Genomic DNA, 23,878 nt, shown 5'->3' on the forward strand with positions numbered 1-23,878 from the left:
CAATCTAACCGGAATCCTGTGCAAAGGAGCCTCCCACTTTTAAATCAAAAAATATTTTATTTCGTAGGTAACTTGCATTACACTTGAAATATGTCATTGTTTCATACAGCTCGTTCGGAATGCAGATTTCCTTAGAAAAGAACGAGTGAAAACCTCTAAGGACAGAACGGTATTTACAAGTTCTTATTTTCAATTAAATTTACAAATCATTTCAATTACAATATATGCAAAGTGATGCAACAAAATACACAAACATATAGACGTTAGTAATTGTACTAAATGCCTTACACGAGTAAGTCAAATAACGTAAATTAATAAGTAAAAACATAGTTATAGTCATTGATTACATACTTAAAGTACAATACAGTTGATGCATCAATCCACACATAATGTAAATAAAGTAAAGGCATTATGCGAGCATTTTATAAGCTACTAATGGACCCAACAGACGTTGTCCTGTACACACGTCTTAAATTCAAAAAATCGGTCCAGCCGTTAGAAGGAGTTAACTAACATACGCGTGAGCAGGAGAATTAGATTATATGGACGGTATTGAAAATCTAACCCAATCTCAAATTCACTGAAACAAACAAAAAATCATCAAAATCGGTCCAGCCGTTTAAGAGTTAGTTTAATTGTGAATCTAAACGATTCTCGAATCCACCTGAAGACACACACCAATCTCAAATTCACTGGAACACACAAAAATATCATCAAAATCGGTCCAGCTGTTTAGGAGGTAGTTCAATTGTTCATCTAAACCACCCTCGAATCCCCTTGAACTCACACAAAAAATTTCATCAAAATCGGTCCAGCCGTCTAGGAGTTCAGTGACATACACACACACACACAAGAAATATATATATATACATATATATATAAAGATTATACTCTAAAAAAAAACTTTAATTTTAAAAATAACAGAAATTAAAAAAACCTAAATCACATCTCCCGGTGAGAGGTAAAAAAGATAAAGATATAGGTCCTGGGTGACAGTTCTCCAAGCCTTCCTTGCTGAAAAACTCTAAAAATAAGAACCAGCCAAATCAGTTTGCCGCTACAAAAAAAAAATTAAATTAAAAAGCTGGCAACACGACAGCTGAGAGCTGCACATGACCAGCCTGGGAAAAGGAATTACTAATAATAAAATCAGATAATTTCAAAGTTAATCTTGTATATTTCGATCATTTATAATCGTGTATATTTTTATTGAAAAGAGCGCAAAAAAAAAGAATGCTGGGAGAGTTTCTTGCGCCGCTTCTTCTCTCTCAGAGCGCCATTTGTTTCCGAAGCGGTAGTAGTATCTAATAGTATAAGAAATGACATCAAAAAGAATTCTAAAGGAATCAATTTTGAGAAAATAAATGCCTTTTATGCCTTTTTATCAATTTTTTTTTGTAATTTAACCCCTTTTACGTTATACCTTAAGTAAGTGAAATGAAAACATTTAAGTTTCAAATAAGAGGAGAAAAAGTTTTCACATCAAAATAACATATTTCACGTTTGTCTTATCTAATATATAAAATTCTCCCAAACGACTGAACCGATGTGTATGAAATTTTTGTGTGCATATCAGATAGGCCTGAGAATCGGCTAACATTTATTTTTCATACAAAACTTTTTTTATTGCATTTCAAAGTTTGCTGGGTCAGCTAGTAATTCTATAAAATTCTGAACATATGAATTACTTCAAACTGGACATAACATACTAAAAAAAATATTACAGTAATGTGAGAAGTTATTAAAAAGTTAGCAATTTACTTTTTTTATGAAAATAAGGAACGAGATAAGCACGACGATGGTGAGTGCCGCTCAGGATAATTGAAAAAACTAAAAATTCTGAGCGGCACTACAACTGCGCTCGTCACCTTGAGACAAAGTTGGCAAGTCTCATTTGCCCAGTAATTTCACTAGCTACGGCGCGCTTCAGCCCAAAACACAGTACACTCTAATGTTTACACATTACTGCTTCACGGCAGGAAAAGGCGCCATTGTGGTACCCATAATCTAGCCGGCATTCGGTGCAAAGGAGCCTCCCGCTGATAGTAGTTAGTTACTTATAATCTACTAATAATAATTCTAAAATGATACAATAGTCTAGAGAACTAATACCCAAAATATTATTTGCCTGACTTTATGATTATATATTTTTTTCTTTACCGTGACAACACAACTACTACACAGCCAATCTCCATCTCTGGACCTCGTTGGAAGAATGTGAAGTTCCCTTTCACCTCCTCGCGATCGTCCTGTCACGTCATTACGGTTTGCAGTTTAATTACCGTTAGGCACATGTCGCAATATTTTCGTGTTATCACTACTTTGTTTTTGAACCTTTCATTATTATGATTTGACTTTTGTTGTTAATAAATAGTTCTTTAGTTTCTGTTGTTTTGTGTCGCTATAATAGTACCGTCAGAAAAATAAATGCTTTTTCTACTTAACCCATATTCTTTCAGATTTTTCGCCATTATAATAATAATATTCACCATCACAACACAACACCTTTACATGTTTATTTATTATTAAAAAGGCATAAAATATAACCGGGTAGTAAACACCGAAACTGCAATATTTCATCCCCACGAACTCGAAACTGTTATTGTATGTGTCGATGTACTAACCTGGCATTCCGGGGTGTGAACTTGGTGTGATGGTATTAGCAGTCATAGCTGACTCAAGGTCTACCGGCTGTACTTCGTATTCTGTGGCCATCTTGAGCGCCATCTGTAGCATGTCCTCACCAAATGCATTGCTTCCCTCCATACCTGCCACTGGGCTAAACTCTTCAGCTGATAACAAAATTATAGATTATCGTCAAAATATTTATATACAATTTCATCATACAACTTTTTTCTTTCAATCTGATTTCATATTTTTTTACTGATACTGACATACAACTCGAATATTCAGTCTATTCGGTCTATTCAGTACATTGTGATGAAAGATGGAGCCTCCCCCTGGTAATAGGACCTAGGATATAAAATTATCATTGATTCAATACTAAAAATATATTTGCAAGTTAGTAATCAAAATTTATACCATTTTCATCGTCTGTCTCCGAATCACTCTGATCTTTCTTCTTATCGCCGGCAACCATTTCCGCCATCATTAACAACTCTGCTTCGAATGGATCGGTAGGCATCTTGTCATGAATCTTATTTATTTCCTTCATTATCCCCTTAGCTGAGTTTCTTGTGGTGGGGATGAACACCGGTGTCGGGATTGGCAATGGTATAGGCACAGGAACGGGAAATGGTAATGACCACATTACACAGGGAACCGGCACATATATGGGTACTGGCACAGGAATTAAGACCTTCCTCTCCAAGCTGGAGTCAGTTTGACATTCTTTTGTGCAAGGATGAGGACGGCATGATACTCCTTTTGATACCATCATGGGTTTTGTCATGGTGCCTTTATTGGCAACCTCATTGGGAGGTAGTGTTTTTACGATCACATGGTTGTATATCTTGGGGGGAGGAGGTGGTGGTGGAGTTAGTGGTTTGGGAGGTGGGGGAGGGGTTTTAGGGGCTTGAGGGGGTTCCGGTTCCGGCGGCGGCGGGGCTGCTTGCGCTAAGCGTTTGGACTTCCCTCTCGTTGATGGTGGTGTTGCCACTTGAATTGGCGGCGGTGTCGCCAGAGACTGTACATTCGATATGACAGGCAATCCACCGCTCCCACGCGCCTGGCTTTTAGCTGATGATAAAATACATTGACATTTAGTTGACTCAAATTCCTACAGTATTCTATTTTAGATTTACTTCAATTTAAGTTCTGCTATTGTATTAACGGTCTATCAGATTGTTGAAGATCTTAAATATCACATTGGTGTCAGAACCATCCGAGACATAGTGATTTCATGAGATAGTGTATTTTTTGACGACCCATATAGCCGAATGGTTAGTGACCCTGACTACTAACCTAGAGGTCCCGGGTTCGAATCCCGGTAGGTGCAAGCATTTATATGATGAATATGGATGTTTGTTTCCGAGTCATGGATTGTATTAAATACATCGTTGTCACAAGACACAGTTGGGTTCAAACCCATAGTACAGGCTATGCCTAGTTTATTATTTAACGTTCATAAATTTGTGAGTTAAGTATAATCTTCAGCGGGACAGTTAATAAATAAACAATTACCGTGACTTTTGGTGTTGTAAGTGCGTCTGGGTGCACCAGTGGGCACTGCTTTGGGCACCTCTGCAGCTTGTTCTATTGGCAATGAGTGTTTTGAGTATTGACCCTGAAAAACATATTTGAATATAAACAATTTGAAATCAATCAAAAAATCATTTGAATCCCAGAAGTGACAGCCCTCAATTCTGGGATTGATACACAAATAAAATTTGAAAACAACATTTTATGAATGATGCGGGACTCGAACCCACGACCGCTCGCGTTCCGTGCGAATTATCTTCCAACTGAGCTAACCGTTCGAGTGACGTATCGTTATAAAATCTTGTATGCTTTGTTGAACTCTCGATCTTCTGAGAGTATTTGTATATATTTGTAAGTAATTATTTTAACTGAAAACACATAATATAACCAATATCGTATCTACATGTTATACCCCAAAAATTTAAATTATTACATTATATGGCAATACAACGTTTGCTGGGTCAGCTAGTAATTATATAAAATCTAGTTACCTGGAAAGAGATTACACACTGGTAGGTACAGAAGTTACGAACAGTAGCGTCCGACATAGTCAGGTGATACTGTGCGAGGGCGGTACGCCGGCACATATCACATTTAGTCCTGCAAACAGAAAATATTGTTTTCAAGTTCAAGAAACGTACAAACAACAGCTCTATAGATGTTCTGCGTTTCCATGTCTCTTTCATTCATACTGGATATAGATATAGGATTTTTATAGAGAGGATATAGATCGGGGATATTTATAGAGAGGATATATACCAGGAATATATATATAGAGAGGATCTTTATCCGGTATGAATAAAAGAGACATGCATGTTGATTGCTGACTGTTCACACTGACGGTGTCCCCGCTAGTTTTCGCAGCGACAAGAGATATCAAAGATAGTACTCGCTAAGCAAATCTCGCTTCGCCCTACAAGCACATACAACACCAGACAAATCGCAGTTGCCAGCCTTTTCGATAAACAAACAAGGTTACAATGGAAGTATTTTCTATATCGAGAAAAAAGAAGCAAAATAATTTTTAATATGAATTATTTTATATAATATACAACGTGTTACAAAATACCCCGTAAAACATATAATAAGTGAAAAAAATGGTTATGTGAAGGACAGAGTGTATTTCTCCGATTGGCCAACGGTTGCCGAGATGGAACAGGGTGTTGGATCGGTTTTCGCATCAATAACACCGACGATAGTGCGAAATGCCAAACAAACCTGTATTCAGCAAGGCGGAACACACTTTGAGCCTTTTCTGTAAATTTGACGATTATTATGAAAAAGTAAGTGTTCGTTTAGGTCTTTTAAAATTTTTGTCGTTCCGCAAATTAGGTAGAAATGAAGTATGTACATTCTGCGTAGTTTACTCTATAAATGTGCTCGTTATAAAGCCTCAGGTGTTGTAACCTGTATATATACACTATGTATTTTAATTTATTAATTAAATGTAGGTACATACTTGTTATAGCATTTTCTGACGATACACAAAACATGAACGAAATCGGTGCACTAATCAGGTCAAAATGTAATTTTAATTTTGAGCGAATAAGAAAGTCACTAGATCAATGATTGAATTAACTTGAATCTTTGCACATCAAAATGCGACTTGCCTTGTTTCCTTTTTGCTTCTCGCGGTGACTACAAACGCGTCGGATAGTCCAAAAGCGAAAGAACTCGACCGGGCATAGGGTAGGGCACGATATATCGATAAATAGATTCTTTTACAGGGAATAATACCCGATACACAAAAAGCTATTTAACTTTCAATACTCACACTTATCATAAAATCATTGAAACACTACGCACAAAGTATTTAAAAAAAATATTTAAGTAGTTAACAGGTAATAATTATAAACAAAGTAGAAATAAACAATAACGTCTTCTCTTAATGTCTTACATGTTATGTAATACAAAGCAATCTTATTTTTAAAAACCGTACCAACTTACCCGTTGCTACTCAGGATTTTTTTATTGACAAATGAGCGTATGGGTCACCTGCTGTTAGTTGACTACCGCCGCCCACATTATCTTACCACACCAAAGGAATTACAGGTGGGTTGCCGGGTTTTAAAGATATATGTTAAGGAAGAAAGTTCTTTGAAAACGAAACTGTAAAGGAACGCCTGACATTCTGATGGTGGAGCTGATATCTTAATTTGTGGCGAGTCGGGCGAAAGTGGAATTCAGCGGCAGGAATCAGATCAAGCAGCTCTTCGGAATACTCCCAGCAACGCCAAGTGATGTAGCCGTTCACAGAGCACTGGAGCCCCGACAATTCGAGCGTTCTGTGTTGCACGCGGTTCGAGCTGATAATGGGGAGCGACACACCAGAGTGTGTGGTGTTGCTGAGCTTTTGGAGAGCGCTAGAATATAGGTCGCTCGTACTGACAGCATCCACATCATAAAACCCTTGTCACTCACAACTCACAAAACAGTTGTTTCATAAGTTAGTTCACAGTACCTTTGTTTAACACTTTTTTTAAAAGTCATCCAATTTATAATTTGTTAAAATTATTAAAATATTCAAATAACACTAAAATAGTTGTATCATAGTCTTGGTCAGGTAATGGTTGCTAAATAAGTGTAAAAAAGTATAGAGAAACTATAATTGTGAGGTATTCCTTATTAGAGACTTATTTTTTTCGTTGTTTCGAGTATTTCCAGAGGTCAATGAGGTTGTCTGCACAGTACTGTTTACTCTTAGTAAGTAATTACTTAAATATTTAATTTATTTGAAAATTTTTAATAAATTAAATATTTAAGTTTTAATAATTTAAAGTTTTTAATTAAATAATTAATTTTGCATACTTGTATTTTTATTTGTTTAATAAATATAAATATAGATATAGAATTTTAATGTTTTCCATAGGCCATGAAATATATAACATAGTTGTATCTAACTTTGCCCTCATTAATATATAAAATAATAATTACTAACAAGTCAAGATATTTATATAAGCATGTCACACCATTATATACACTCCCATCACACTAATATTAAAAGTTAGTGAGTGTGTTTGTTATGACTTCGCGCGCAAGCGGCTAGACTTTTTATAAAATTTGGCAAGCAGGAAACTGACACCCTACATTAACACTTCTTCTTCTGTCACAATATTAGCTGACGTACTCCTACTAAACAGCTTTATAGATTTTCATGAAACTTTATATTTACATTTGGTAGGTTTCAGAATCGGTCGTAATCTATTACTTGTATCACAAAAGAAAAAATTCTATTTTTATATTAATTTATGTGGCAATACAACGTTCGCCGGGTCAGCTAGTTGTTAACACAAGCTAACTAGAAAAACTACATACCCTTAATATGCACTATTATTTTTTAAGGAACAGATGGACAAAGAAGTATACAATATGGGTCCCCTAATGGAATGTGATCACCACACCCCTAACTATGTTGTTACACCAGAGGAATCACATGAGCGTCCTTTATGCTCGTCCTGTTGCGTCAGTACGGTTTGCAGTTTCATTACTATTAGGTACACGTCGTGATTACGTTTTAACTTTTGTTGTTAATAGTTCTGTAGTTTCTGTTGTTCTATGTCACTATAATACTACTGCCAGAAAAATAAATACTTTTTTAATTAACCCAGATTCTTTCATATATTTTTCAACATTATAATAATAATAATAATAATAATAATCAGCATCACAATACAATACACCTTTATATCAATCTATGATACTGAAATAATAAATCGGTGTTAATTATTAATAATAATATCCTATAGTGATGCTTGTTATGCACACCGTAACATAGCGAAGATGTGACATCATCGACATCAGTTCCAGATAATTTTCGGTTACATTAGTAACCAGGCTACTACATATGAATTTGAAAACACATTGGTATGTATTGGCAAGGGTGAGCATACAGGCAAAGGCACCATGGTGAAAGTACAACACTGTTCTACCTTTTACACCACAGACACTAACCCCCTTATTCATAATTGTCCGCTTACTTTAAACAGCTGCTTAGGAGTGTTTTTTCTCATTCTGCAATGCTTTAAGTTAGCAGACTATTACGATTAAGGGGGTTTATCTATAAAATATCTAATATTAACAATAAATTACCTTCTTGAGGAAACTGCATTCATAGAGACTTGATAGAGATTCAGGCAGTTCAATGAGCACATCATAACCTGTGCTCCTGCTTGTGTTTTTTGTATCATATCATAATTGTACTTCTTCACTTTGCACCAACTGCACGGAACTATGTGTCTGGTATTGCTTATGTAGATATTCATACAGGATTTGGAACAGAATGGATTGACCGTTCCATTTTCGTAAACTGTGAAACATTTGCTCAACTTCCTCTCGAAGTGTTTTTTACACCAAGAACATTGATCTGTGGACATTGCAAATGAATTTTTAATATGTTTAATAACAATGAAAGGAGTAAATTATAAATATAAACAATAAATATCTACATAGAACTGTTTAAAGCTTTGTCAAATTACCTGGACAAATGTTGTTCACAAATTTGAATGCAGCAAAGCATGGCTCCGAGCACAATCTTTGAGTGATGTCTTCATCAATTTCTATTTCAATAGAAGTGTTCTTTTCTAATGAACAAACAGCACATTTGGCCCACAATTGTAGCGGCAAAGGATTTTTATTCATTTGATCAAACTTTTCCATACAGGCTTGTGAACAAAAATCTTTGAACTGTCCCTTTTCACCAACAGGAGCTAAAAACCCTTCTGGCTCAGCAGAAATGTCTCTTTGACAGTAACAACATATTTTTAAGCCTTTCTTGAACTCTTCCAAACATCCCGAATTACAAAATTGCCTGATATCATAACCAAACCTAACACAATATTTGCCTAAGCTCATGTGTTGGACAGAGTTCTTGCAGTTTGCACACTTGGATCCAATTTTGTTCTGAAACCTTCCTAAACATGCTTCATTACAAAAGTCCATAGTTTCCCAAGTCAGCATTAGCTCATCCTTTAGTATAAGCATACACTGAGCACAAGTACGCATAAATGTACGGTCTCTTTCGTCCTTCGCTGCTTGCACCATCGCTGGTGTTTTAGCTTGTATTTTATATGCTTCATCTAAATATTTATCAGTAGCATTGCTGATAACTTTGAGTTTCATGAGTGGCTTAGCTGACTGACTAGAGGAACTTCGTGAAGTAGGGGTGGTATACCTCAGTATCCTTTTTCTCTTGACCAAATATCGGCCATTTTCATCATTATTTAATGTCTTGAGGCAGGGTTGCTCACAGATTAACAGATCCTCACCATATCGTTTCAGAGAATACATACATTTTTTTTGTTCAAGACAAGCGCAACACTCCCCATCCCTCAATGACACCTCTTCAACCGTTATTTTTCGCCTCTTGTATGTATACTTCTCCTTTTCGTCTGCCATCATGCTATTTAAGCACCTCATGGAACAATAGTAAGTATCTTCACCATCATAATTATAAAAGAAATAGCATGTCTTCTTTTCCTCACATTCCGAACACATACAGATCTTTGGAGGAATCTCATCAATAATATATTTATTCTTTATTAAAACATATTGATCCGCATTATCTATTTGGAATGATTTGACGCATGCTTCTGTGCAAAAATACTTTCTCTCAGGCTCACTATTGTTAGTTGCAAATATGCATGATTTAGGTATAGTGCAACTATAACATATTTCATCGATAGGTTCTATCCGATTGATAGCAATAAGAGTAGTCGAATCGATCTCTTCACTGTCTTCAGTATTTTCAGTCTCCTTATCTATTGGAAAAATATTAACACTGATAAAATACAATTAATTGAATTAATTAATTAATTAATTGAATTCATTTTCAAAGTTATCTATGAATACTTTGAAATAATATTAAATTTCCAAAGTTGAAAAATATAATTCATACCTCCATTTTCATTTTCATGGGAAGATTCTATGTCATCTTGATTTATATCAGCATTCCCACAAGAATCATCATTTGCCTCAGTGTTAGTTTCCATTGGTTCCACCTGCTCTGATTTAGTGACTGAAGTAGATTCGGCTGCCTCTGAAATATTAAATGTTTCCATTTTCATCTATGTTAAGTGTATTAGTTTTTTGTATACACAGGTTTCAGTGATATAGTTAAATAAGGCGTACTTTCAGAAGCCTATAAGTATGATTCGACAATTAAAACTTTCGCTCTTTCTTTTACGCAAACATCAGAAAATTTCTGGAAACATTTATTTTTAGTTTGCGTTGTGCGCGCGCAACGTAATTGTCAAAGAAGTTTATATTCAATGACATCAAAAAGGTACATTATGCTTTGCTTTTATGAAATGTAATTTTGCAGTTTTAAACCTATTTAAATATGATTTAAATATTCGTCTATTGTATTTTGGTTTGGTTTGGCCTTGTTGGCCAATGCTTTAAATAAATAAAATAAACAATTAGGATAGCCCTTCGCAGCGTCCCATAAGGAGCTTCGCTCCAAAAATAATATTGAATTATTTGATTTGTTTTTTACTATTTTCCACAACTGTATCGAAAAAAGTCGTGTTTAGCTGTCATTTACTAAAGCCCAAGCCGACGGCGTGGGTTTATAATGAAGTACGCAGAATTTTTGATATTCTTTCGCAGTTTTACCCAAAATTTGGTAAGTCGCTATTATTATCTAATAACATCTAGACCATTTCCAAGACATACAGCATAATTATTATAATAGGATATATTAATAGTATTTGTTGATATAAATTCGACTTGAAATAGCTTGTATTAAAATTTAATAAGGACTTTCAAATTGAAACAGACAAAGAAAAAGACGTTTTCGTCTGTTTTTTACTGTTTATTTATTTTTGAATATGTTGACATATTTTTTATTGTTTATTTCACTTGAAAATCATTATCGTAAAATAGTTATTTTGTTCCAATATAGCATAGTCATATTTTATATCATACAGAAGCAAGTCGATAAAGGACATGGGATTCTTCCGAGTCTTTCTGAATGAATACCTAAAATTACTACTACCAAAGCATGTATAGTTCTAAAGGTTTTAGACAGAACATATAAAGTTGATTACAAAAAAAAACTTATAAATCAAACCAATTGCTTTCATTGAGCATACTCATGTATTCTAAAATATAACAGGTTTTCTTATTTTTGGGTTTTTCAACTATTTTGTTTTGTTTATTTCTTTAACTTTGTGTCGTGTGTTTAAAAAAAACACTATATAAAGAATATATGCATGGTCTTATTGCCCAGCTTATTTCAATTGCTTTCATATACATTCACTGAAATTATCCTAACTATAAACATTATTTTGCTACACGTAAAATAATACACATAGATACTAGATATTCGCTAGGTAATCAACGGAATTTAAACTTATAAGGGTTAATGTCAGAAGACATCTACTTTCCACACAATATGTTACCATTACATAAATAAAGATAAACTGAGTCTTGAGGACTATTTAATGAATGCAATTAAGACAATAACGATAAGCATGTATGGAACGATTGCAGATATGAAGTTCACCACATTTTTACAAACATAATAAAATATTATAATTATTTTTCTAGCAGAAGACGGTGTAAAAAATGGACCCACGGACTGAATTATAAGAAATCTTTTCTTAACTTCTGTTTAATATTCATTATTTAATTTTAAAATTGTGATTTTAAATTACATTAATATTCACAAATATAAGTCTTTCTTAGGCTTCAATCAAAGTAATAGAACAAGTTGTGTTGGCTTTGCTTATTTTTTTCTCAATAATCCAACACGTTTATAACCAAAATATAAATTTTGAAAAATCTCGCGTGAGATTAGGGGGGTGGGGGGGAGGTATTTTTAAAATTACTAAAATTATTTACTTTAATTTAAAAAAAAATTATGATCACAGGTAATTTTGTTAACACCGTGTGTTCAAATTCAATAGAATTTATTCAAAATAGGATTCAAGATCACTATTTGAACGTCAGAAGCTATTCAAGCCTCAGACCTGAAAAGAACGGGCGAAAGAAACTTAGCGGGCTTTATTAAAAAAATATGGATTACAATATCTTAAAGAGCCTAAGAGTGTCCGCTTTATTCCCAGTCTGTGGTATCATTGAGAAAAACATTATTTTATAATAACCTTTCCCACACAAAGGTTTTTTAACAATTCTTTAAAATTCCGTAACACATTTGTTTTGTACATTTATTGGGATCATATTGTAAAAGCATATACATCGCCCAATAAAATACTTACTAACTCGACTTAACCGAGTAGTAGGCATATCAAGTTTATGGTTGTTGCTCGAGTTATCATTATGATTGTCACAGTTACTAGAAAACTCCTTAATGTGCTTGTAAACATATAGAACATTATAAAGAATATATTCATATGCAACAGTCAAAACGTTTATTTCTTTAAATTTTTATGTTAATAATTCTATAGGATATTAATAGCGCGAATAGCCCTCTTCTGCAGCACAAAGATGGTATTAATATCATCTGCACTGCCCCACTACAATATACCGTACGACATCTTAATATATATAAATCTCGTGTCACAATGTTTGTCTTCAATGGACTCCTAGACTAATGAACGGATTTTAATGGGGATTCATTCTTGGAGTGCAGTTTGGTCCAACTTGAGAGATAGGGTAGTTTTTATTTCGATTTGGGACCCATATATATTTTTAATTCCAATATTTGTTTTGTATGGACATATTTTCTATGAGAGAATTTAGTGACGCACGGTTTGACAGTTCTGCTGTGAAACAATTTCATTATTGTTAACAACAGAGAGCAATGAGGTTCTATACATAATATACATGACAGGGAGCATATTTTACAAAATAATTCTTGGTGTTATTGACTAATTTATAAAAAAACAGTATTTTATTTATTATGCACAGAACAACGTCTGTCCGGTCAGCTAGTAATACTATGAAAATTACTAAAGAAAACTAGTCGCGCCGTATCTATGTCAGTTAATTGTCCAATTTTTTTAACCGCATATCCTGCAGAACCAGACCTATTCGCCAAACCTGCAGTATTGCGGCCCCATTGCGATTTTGAATCAAGAGTATTGCCAAGAAATATAGCAAACTCCATCGGTTTTACCACCACTGCGTAAAATATTCGCATCTACATTTTTGACATTTGGTGCGGTAAATTGGATATATTTAGTTTTATGACTATTTAACAATAGTATTGGCGCTAAAACAGTACACGATGTCAGATAGATCATTGTTAACTTCGTCATATAAAACTTGGCTTCTCATCATCATCAGCAAACAATACTACCTTGTGTCTTATTTTCTTTGTCTTTCTGTCTATTTATCTGTTCATTCAATGTTGCAACTGTAGCGCCATTCTGTATACTTATTACTTTCCTTACCTTCAGCCTGTTTTTTCTTTTCAGCCAACACCTTTGCAGCTTCGGCCTTATCAGCTTCTGATATTTCTCTCTCTGTATCTGGCAAGAGGCATTCTTCTTCATAAGAACCAGGCTCTTCTGTTGTACTGCTTTCATCTGCTGTAGTAAAATATACCATTAAACAATTTATTTTTGTATTTGTTGGATGCAATTACCAATTATGACAGTAATCACGACCATCATCTTCACGAAGTATCATTACACAAATGAGTTCTAGGTCTAAAGGTTGATGCATCCAATATACGATAATTTATATTTATACAGTTCATTCTTTATAACTTTTTATTAAATAATTTATATTATTTAAACACGATTCATATATTGGATGCAGCACCTTTCAACCTAATTAGAATAACCAACCTAGACAGTGTTGGTAGTCCCCCACAAGATGGACCGACGATCTGGTCAAGATCGCCGGAATACGTTGAATGAGGGCAGCGCAGGACCGATCGTCGTGGAAATCTTTGGAGGAGGCCTTTGTCCAGCAGTGGACGTCTTTCGCCTGATGATGATAATGATGAGAGAAGAGAGTAGACAGATCACATGTTGAGAGGTAAGCAGAAATGAACAAAATGATTGACCATATTATTTGACTCTTTTCCCAAACATGAACTTAATATCAGGCAGCCAATATAAAAAAGGAACAGATTATATCATGTTGAACGACTATAAACACACCACATAAGTTATTATCATAAAATCATAAGATTAAGATGGACAAGTGAAATCATTTGTGTTAGAAGGATAAGTTAAATTAGTATTAATATTATATAAACTATTTTCAAACCTGCTTGAACAAAATCTGCTTGTACAATAATAGCTTAAATTGAAAATTTCATTCATACCACGTGTCTGCTCATTATCCAAATCCGCGCTATCATTTTGGTGGTGTTCTTCATCATCAATATTTGTAGCTGCATCTTTTGCCAAACTGTCACTGGTGGCATCTGTTGTATCTTTCATAATTGCATCAAAAGGGTCTGAAGCCTGCAAGGAATGTGTCTTATTTTAGTTTAATAATAAACCATAACAAAGTTTGGTACACAATTTCAAAAATTATAACTATAAAATTGTAACTTTTACGCAAAATCTAATGTAAACACGGTTACAAATAACACACTTTTTAATCCTTTAAAAAATTGGTCGCAAATAATATATTGGTCTCAGTGAGTCATACATCTTTGTGCCGTTTGGTGTCGAGACACTTGACCCGTGGGGCTAGAGGCGCGGAGAATGTTCAAAATACTATCTTCGCGCCTCAATAAGATTACTGGTAACCCAAGCGCTGGCAGCTATTTGGGTCAACGGATCAGCCTAGCTATCCAGCGCGGAAATGCTGCCAGTATTCTTAGTACATTTCCACGTAATGATAGTTTTAATTTTATGTAGTCAGAGTATTGTAAATATAGTTATAAGATTTATTTTGTTTAAAAAGTGTTTAATTGAAATAGATTTAAATTGGTACTTTAAAAAAAAATTGTTGCAATTGAATTAAAAAAAAAATATCACCTCCTCTGAGGAATTCATCAAATTACCAATAACCCTGTATTTACAAAATACTTTAAATTCCTTACTTCTGTATTATCATCCTGTGAATCTTCAATAGAAACATTGGGTGCTGTTTCAAATTCTGGTTTCTGAACTGACTCTACATCTTTACTTCCACTTGCCCCAATATTGACTGTATTTTCAGCACCACCTTCTAGTTCTTGTGTGGCTTGAGACTCCTCTCTTACGTTAGCTTCTTTCACATCCGTTTCCATGCTTTCTTCTTTAATGTCTCCTAAACAAAGATAAAGAGTATAAAATTAATATCTAAAATCTGTTTAATCTGTGAAAAAATATTATAACAAAACTTTATCTTCTATAGATATTTTGTTGTCTTCGTTTAATCTATGGTTGTCATCTTGTCATGACCTTTGCAATTTTATGTCGCGGTTGTTAATCTGATGTCTTGTGGTATGTTAATGATTAGGTTTCTTGTTTCTTCGACTTACAAAAAATGGCGGTCATCGATGCATTAAAATAAATAAATGTATATTTCACATTCCTGCACTGCACAAATCTCTGTGTTTTACTTAAAATGTTAGATGACATGTGAGACATCAAGGCTGAGGTTTCAGCAATTTTTAACTTAAAATCAAGTTAGTGTTAATTTTTGCAGAAAGTACCGTGTAATTTGTACTAAAGGATTCTCTAACTTTGTTTTCAGTGTGAATTGTTGTTTGAAAGATGGCAGTCAGACAACACAATATTCCACTATTAAATGTAGACAGGTTTTAAACTGGAAATTTAAGATGTATTTACTCTCTGAGCATGATGTTCTTTGCTGTATCAAACATCAGAATTATCTAAATGGTGACAAGAGAGAAGTGTCTGAGAAACGTGATTAATTAGTTTCCTGTGTGAAGATAAATAATAATAATAATAAATTCTTTATTGCCATACAAAACATTACAAATATAAAATGAATATATAGGGTATGCGATGAAACAATAGGCAAAAGGAAAAGGCTCAGCTTCACCTGAACACATGGATTTTTGCGTGTGTGACTGTATGTGCTAATTTTTAAGTGTTTGAGGCTTGAGCTCATTGATTCTTTAGTCTTTTGCGTTTATAGAAGTTGTTTTCATTTACTTATTTAATGCTTGTTCCAGCTATTGAGCTGTATGAGGACCATTTCAATTGGGCGGTAGAACTTTTTTTTGAAAGAGCACATGCACTTTTTAAATCTTTCATGAGATGTGAGGAAGCACAAATAAAATACTTCTGTCAGAATAATCTGAAGTTTCTCGTTATTGTACTATTGAAAACTTCAACATCCCAACGGCATAATGTCACACACCGAGATTTATTAGCTTGTATTAATTCATTGGTTTCTTGAAAGGATTCAGGCATATTATATGCTTTGTAACCAAGAGCCTGTAATTTAGGTATTGCATCCCTGAAACCTCTTTCCAAAAAATATATCATTATGCCTAAAAAAAACATTTGTTTCTCACTTTTCTCATCGCTAAATGCATCCTTTATTATTATTGAATCATTTAGGGTTGCACTATAAGGTCCTAAACATTCTAAAATATAGCCATCAGAGCAAACAAATAAGAAGGGCTTCACAGTTGGTATATTTATGCAAGCTGAAAGTTTTCTTTTTATATAAATAGTTCTAAGTTTCACTAACTATATACTTTGTGCAACACTTGCACATGGCTCCATATCTCTCAATTGTTAAATTGATTTCAATTGAATCTGGAGTAGACTAGAATTAAGTCCTAAGGTGTAGTGCACTATATGCGGATTCATATTGGCAACATTTGAAAAGTCAATATTTCTTTGACCCACACTGCATAATAGACATCATGTTGTCCATTGTAAAACCAGTAAAGGTAATAAAGGTTACATATAGATTGAGAGTTGAACAAACCATACAAGATTTCATGACGATACGTCACTCAACACTCAAACAGTTAGGTCAGTTGGTTAGAGCTGGCATGGAACGCCAGAGGTCGTGGGTTCGAGTCCCACATTGTTCATAAAATTTTATTTGTGTTACTTATAGATCTTCCCAACTGCCATTATTCAAATGATCAATGCAGAGTCTAGCTGTTAGTGCAACAACAACATGGTATTGTGATAACAATAACTCTTTTAAAAACAGGATGATATCAATTGTCAGTCTTGCTCTTATCACACTCTACAAACAACCAATTTCTTGAAGATGTGTAAACATTTGAAGTAATGCTTGATACTGCTCTAGCTGAATGAACATCAAATTAAATTATTCATGTTGAAATACTTTGATATAGAGATATACTAACAGGTTAAGAAACCTTTATCTAGAGGCAATGTAGAACTTTGAACCTTTTTGCTCTAAAATTAATATCAATTTAAAACCATATTATTACTTTAATATAATTTAACTGCCAATATAATAACCTTATTTGATTGCCTAGAATTAAACACAAAGTGGGTAAAAGCTTATTTAGTTTATCTTATCTGTGCAGACCTGTAAGATTCACAGACATTTCTATGATTAATTTTCAGGTGGCATTAAGTTTAAATTATTTTTTTACCTTGAATTTTATTTTCAATTTTCCTTATTGGAATTAGAATATGCATAACGTGTTTCTATTAAGTACCTACCTACTTGAGATCTAGATGATATTATAATTCTGTCATTAATAAGTGACATAAAAGCAAACTAATATTTTTATAACACTAGAAATAAGGGATTGCTTGTAACTAATTCTATAAGATACATAATACCTTTAAGGGTAAATGTATACACTTATATAATAAAGTCCCAGCCACTGTTCAGGCATTATCTATAAATAAATTTAAATGTTTTATAAAAAAAATGGCTCTGTCATAAATCTGAATAAAGTGATCGGACATCCTGGGACTAGATTATGATTATTTTATAGCGATAGAAATGACTGTACAATATTGAATATGTTTATTGAAAATAGCGCAAAAAAAGAATGCTGCGAGAGTTTCTTGCGCCGCTTCTTTTCTCTCAGAGCGCCATTTGTTTCCGAAGCGGTAGTAGTATCTGGTATATTAGAAATGACATCAAAAAGAATTCTAAAGGAATCAATTTGAGAAAATAAATGCCTTGTATGCCTTTTTAAACAAAAGAGTTTTATTTTCTCTTATCAGTTTCATATTACTTTAATAGATTCTGTGAACTATCACCATCAGCAAAACATAATTTGTTTTGCTAGTTTCAATAACGAGTATTAACAATCAGTTTTTGCTGTCAATATCATATACACCTCAACGAATTTTAATTGTATCAGTAAGAATTTATACCACTACTATATGGTACAAAGTATTGTACTTACCTACTTACTTAAGCGATTACTTACTACATACTTTATTATGTGATTGGTTACCTATTTAAAGGTAAACATGGCTTTTGCACCAATCTCCAAATCATGATTGGACATGACTGTTCAAAGTAACTATGTATGAATGTACCTACCATAGGCAGTTATGTTGATGCAAATGAGTGCTAACTTCTTACCAACCTAACCTAACATATTTAAAATTATTTTTATGCTTATCTCGCATTCCAGAAAAATAAATGAATATAGAATTATCAAACTTTATTTTAAAGTTAAGATTCATATTGAGGCACAAAAATATTTGTATGGGGCCAAAGCACCGTACTGAATTGGTCATTCTCCTTTTGAATAAAGATAAGGTAATTAGTATTGGTTACAGAAATAACTTGTATGAATTTAAATTCATTGTTGATAAATATAATATGTTCATGTGTGGTAGTGAAATGCCAAAAGACAAACTATGGCATTTATGCTTTGGTCATTTGAATTGTGTTTCTATGAAAAAGCCAATAGGTGAGAATTTTGTAGATGGTATTGATCATTTTAAAGTAGATAGATAAATATGTTTTGTGAATCTTGTATCAAAATGACCAGATTTTCTAAGATATGAAATAGGGCAAATGGTTAATTAAAAATTGTGCAATCAGATGTATGTGGGGGGCCTATTGACCCAATTTCACATGGAAGTTATAAATATGTTTTAACTTTCTTGGATGATTATTCTCATTTCTTATTTGTTTATCTTCTAAAAGCCAAAAGTGAGGTATTTTGTAAGTTTAAAGAATATTTCTTATACACCAACCTTCAACAAGAGTATCAATAGATTATGATTTTATAATGGTGCTGAATATAAAAGTATTGAGTTTCAAGAGTACTGTAAAAACAATAGCGTTTTCATTGAGTACACTGTACCTACCTTACACTCCTGCATTGAATGGGAAATGAGAGAATTAACTGTACATTAATAGAAAAGGCTATAACAGTATTATATGATTCAAGTGTTCCTAGGCTGTTTATTCAGATGCATATAATTAAATGAAAGTCCAGTAGGACTTTAAGTACTAGTAAGTACTCTTGACAATGTAACTCCAGCTCAGTTATGGTATCAAAGAAAACCTAATGTATATATTTTAAGATTTTTGGATTTACTGTATTTTTCCATATTCCAAAGCAACTTAGATCCTCAGATAGTAACTTGATGTAAAAGCTAAAAAAGATATTTTCGTAAGTTATAATGTTGACTGTTATCTACCAAGTGATTGGTATTGAAAATAATAAAATTATATCCCTGAGGGATGTAAAATTCAAGCAAAGCGAATTTTATATCAAACAAATTGTCACTTGTAATTTGATAATTGAGGGTTTAGATGTTCATTCTGACAGCGAGTACAAAGTTCAAGAGGACATGTGTACTGATTCTCATGAAAGTAAAGTTGGAATTATTGAACAAGGTAACAAGTCAAGTTAAATACCACCTAATTTCATTGATTTACAAATGTATACGACTCTTTGTAACATGAATAATGTTGGTTTCTGTAAACTATAAAAGAACCTTTAAGTTGAAAGATAAACAAGAGTTGAAATATTTTCTTGGATTAGAAATTAATAATGATAGAGAAAAGGGTATTCTCACAATCAAACAAAGTATTAGCACTAAGAAAATTTTGAAAGGGATTTTTTGTTCTTATAATTCTGTACCTATTGATGCAAGTGGATTAAATGTTGGATTATGCACTGAAAATGAACAATGTAATAAACAATATCGAGAATTGATAGTTTCACAGATGTACCTAATGTTAGGATCACACCCAGGCTTAACTTTTGCTATTAACTACTTCAATAGGTTACAAAATTCTTGCAATGACCAGTTGTGGACTTATCTGAAACACGTTTTTAAGTACCTGAAAGGCACAAAAGATAATGGATTAACTAATTGTAAATCAAATAAAAATGCAATTGTAGAAACTATTGTAGACTCAAATTGGAGAGGAGATTCTAAAGATTAACAGTTACCAGTGGGAGGCTCCTTTGCACAGTGTGCCGGCTAGATTTGGGCTGCACAACAGCACCTATTTCTGCCGTGAAGCAGTACTGTGTTTCCGTCTGAAGGGCGCCGTAGCTAGTTAAATTACTGGGCAAATTAGACTTAATATGTTATATCTCTAGGTGACGAGCGCAATTGCAGTGCCGCTCAGAATTTTTGGGTTTTTCAAGAATCCTGAGCGGCAGTGCATTGTAATGGGCCAGGGCGTATCAATTACCATCAGTTGAACGTCTGCTCGTCCAGTCCCTTATTTTTATTTAAAAAAAATTAGGAAATCTGTGTCAGGTTTTATTATATTATTAAAAATTAAATATAATGTTGTTCATTGGACAACTACACCACAGTATAGCTCTTATCACTTCTGAAGCTTTGTTTTTAAAATAACTTTAACTTTGTTTTAAGTTTATGGCATAAGGAACATAATAATTTGGAAAATGTTTTAAGATTACAGATGTAAAATAAGTTTCTAATGAGTGGCAATAAGGCAAAGAGTGGCAATGAGTTTCTTGCTACTTCTTCTCATTAGCTCAACCCTTTACGAAGTACTGGTAGGTTCAATAAGAAAATTTTTTTTTGATATTCATAAGTGTCATTTCCGTGACCGTTACATGAATAAAGTGATTTTGATTTTATTATGTTCATTTATGTTAATTGTACTAAGTTTTTAGCAAGGGAGGGTATTAATTGAAATAAGTAGCATTAAATCTGTATGCTGAAAATAGACTTAATTATTTACTGTATAGATATTTTGTTGTTTTTATTTAATCTATGGTCAGAGCTGTCGCCTTGTCATGATCTTCACAATTTTATATCACGGTTGTTAATCTGATGTCTTGTGCTAAGTTAATAGTTAGGCTTCTTGTTTCTTCAACTTATAGAAAATGGCGGTTAGCCATATAATATAAGAAATAATTGTATATTTCACATTCTTGCACTGCACAAATCTCTGTTTTACTTAAAATTGGCTGTTTCCATTTGAGAGAAAAATGTATTTAATGTATCATTGAGTGTTTTTGAGATAGTTTCAAAGTCATATAAACTTTATTTAATTAGGCTTAAACTAAGCGCTTTTGAATCAACACTATAAACATATCTTTTAAATTACTGCATCTACCATAAAAAAGTAGAGGATTAAAACTTAGGATCCCATAGCATGGTGCCCTATCACCCCTGATACTACTCCCATTGCAAGGTAATGCACCATTCCAGAGAAAAAACATTATAACCTAACCTCAAATTATGACATCTTTAAGAGTTGTGAAGATATGTAAATGGTGAGGAATGATAAGTAATTCCTCAGCCTCTCAGGGGGGAAACGCCTACAATTCAGCCAATACAATTCTGGCACTCGCCGGCCGTTGCCTCGGCCCTCTCGCTCGGCTAGTGCTTTGTTTTAACTGTTCTAATATAAACATTTTTAACTCCTAATTTGTGCTACTAGATACCATGTCCAACCCCTGTAATATACATAACAAATTTGTTTGTAAGGTGCTGCATCCAATACATGAATCATGCCGCATATATTATCAAGTATTTCATAAAAATTAATAAGGAATAAACTGTGTAATCATTTGCATCAACCTTTAGAGCTTGAATTCATTGCCCGTGTAAGGATGCTTTGTGAACATAATGGTCATGACCAGTATCATAATTAGTTAGTAACAGGTTGACCTGGCACCACAACTCATGTTGTTGTTGACTCATGGACCAGCCATCATTCCTTTCTGTTGTGAATAGACAGTGAAACAGAACACAATTTTAAAAGAAATGTCGTAGACATGTCAGTATGTTTGAGAAACCACCTTTTTCTACACTAGCTACTACATCTCACATTCACAGATGTAATTTTTATTTAGAGCCTTTTAATAAATATTTAATTTACATTTGCTAACAGGTTATGGGCCCAGGCAAGAATAGAGTGTGCAATACGTGCAAAACTGAGTCAAAGACGCCGCGATACGACGCTAAGTGTTACAGATGTTTCACAGATAGGAAATATTGAATGATATGGCATTCACCTTCTATAACAGAAGTTTTACAATTTGAAGTTCAACAGTCCCATAATAGGCTTTATTTCACATATAGAAGATTTGGTAAGCAAGCTAAAATCACAGGGTGAAGAAATTTCAGAAAAGATGGTAATAACAATGATTTTAATGTGTTTACAGCATTGGAAATTAACAAAAAATGGGATGAAGAAAAAAAACACAAAACCTATAGATACAAAGTGGCTCTTTAAAAACAAAAAATAATAAAGGTATTTATAAAGCAAGATTAGTCGCCAGAGGATTCCAACAAAAAGATTAATTCCACCATTCTGCAATATATATACCAGTAGTGAAATTACCACCATTAAGAGTTCTGTTGCCCATAGCATGCAAATATAAACTTAATTTGACACATATGGACGTAAAAATCTTTGCTTTATGGAGACATAGAAGAAGTATACATAAAACTACCAAGTGGAATAGAAAGATATGATGGGAAAATACTTAAATTAAAGAGATATATGGATTGAAGAAGTCACCAAGAAATTGCAACAACAGATTTAACTAGTTCATTGTTCAAATACTCATTGTTTTAAAGAAGCAAGTCAGATTACTATCTATATTATAAAGAAAACCAGATATTCTTTGAATTATTGTATGTTGATGACCTGATAATAATAGCAGAAAGAAAAAAGACATAGATAACCTATTTACCAGTGGGAGGCTCCTTTGCACAGGATGTCGCCTAGATTATGGGTACCACAACGGCGCCTATTTCTGTCGTGAAGCAGTTACGAGTAAAAATGTTTCGGTCCGAAGGGCGCCGTAGCTACAGAAATTACTGGGAAAATGAGACTACATCTTATGTCTCAAGGTGACGAGCGCAATTCTAGTGCGACTCAGGATTCTTGAAATACCCAAGAATTCTGAGTGGTAATGGGTTGTTAAAAGTTCATTGTAATGGTCAGGGCGTATCAATTACCATCAGCTGATTGTCCTGTTTGTCTTACCCCTTATTTTCATTTTAAAAAAAAAAACTAAAAAATTTAATGAAGTTACAGTAAAACTTTCAAATAACATAACAGAGAAAGATACTTAGGAATCAACATAACAAAGAAAGAAGACAGAATAGAACTGAACCAAAAGGAGTACTTAAAAGATTCGAGATGTGAGTCTACCAATAGAACAAAGATTATTTTTATTTTCTGAACCAACAACATATGCAGAGTAAGTCAAAAGATGTAGACAGCTAGTTGGAACCCTCATGTATGCTAAGTTGGGAACTCAGCCTGATATATGTTATGTGGCTATTTAAGTAGATACCTGATTTATACAGATGAAAATCTATAGAAGCAAATAAGATACTGAGGTACATTAAGGGAACAATGGATTACACATAGATATACATAAGAAATGGAAAAGAATCACTGATTGGATACACAG

The 23,878-nt window shown here is 33.5% G+C and overlaps 1 protein-coding gene across 4 annotated transcripts in view; it reads right to left on the reverse strand.

Annotated features, from left to right (window-relative positions):
* LOC126971592 (zinc finger MYM-type protein 4) overlaps nucleotides 1-23,878 on the reverse strand; it is a 42,476-nt gene that overhangs the window by 14,072 nt on the left and 4,526 nt on the right. For all 4 annotated transcript variants that reach the window (XM_050817939.1, XM_050817919.1, XM_050817928.1 and 1 more), the window contains exons 3-12: nucleotides 15,131-15,339; nucleotides 14,402-14,543; nucleotides 13,518-13,655; nucleotides 10,055-10,195; nucleotides 8,637-9,917; nucleotides 8,251-8,524; nucleotides 4,653-4,761; nucleotides 4,144-4,246; nucleotides 3,043-3,699; nucleotides 2,625-2,792 (exon numbers count right to left, since the gene is read on the reverse strand). In XM_050817939.1, coding sequence (XP_050673896.1) covers nucleotides 2,625-2,792; nucleotides 3,043-3,699; nucleotides 4,144-4,246; nucleotides 4,653-4,761; nucleotides 8,251-8,524; nucleotides 8,637-9,917; nucleotides 10,055-10,195; nucleotides 13,518-13,655; nucleotides 14,402-14,543; nucleotides 15,131-15,339 — 3,222 coding nt within the window. The remainder of the gene's footprint in view (nucleotides 1-2,624; nucleotides 2,793-3,042; nucleotides 3,700-4,143; nucleotides 4,247-4,652; nucleotides 4,762-8,250; nucleotides 8,525-8,636; nucleotides 9,918-10,054; nucleotides 10,196-13,517; nucleotides 13,656-14,401; nucleotides 14,544-15,130; nucleotides 15,340-23,878) is intronic.

This window comes from Leptidea sinapis, chromosome 2, assembly GCF_905404315.1.
Source record: "Leptidea sinapis chromosome 2, ilLepSina1.1, whole genome shotgun sequence".
In the NCBI taxonomy this organism is placed as follows: Eukaryota; Metazoa; Arthropoda; class Insecta; order Lepidoptera; family Pieridae; genus Leptidea; species Leptidea sinapis.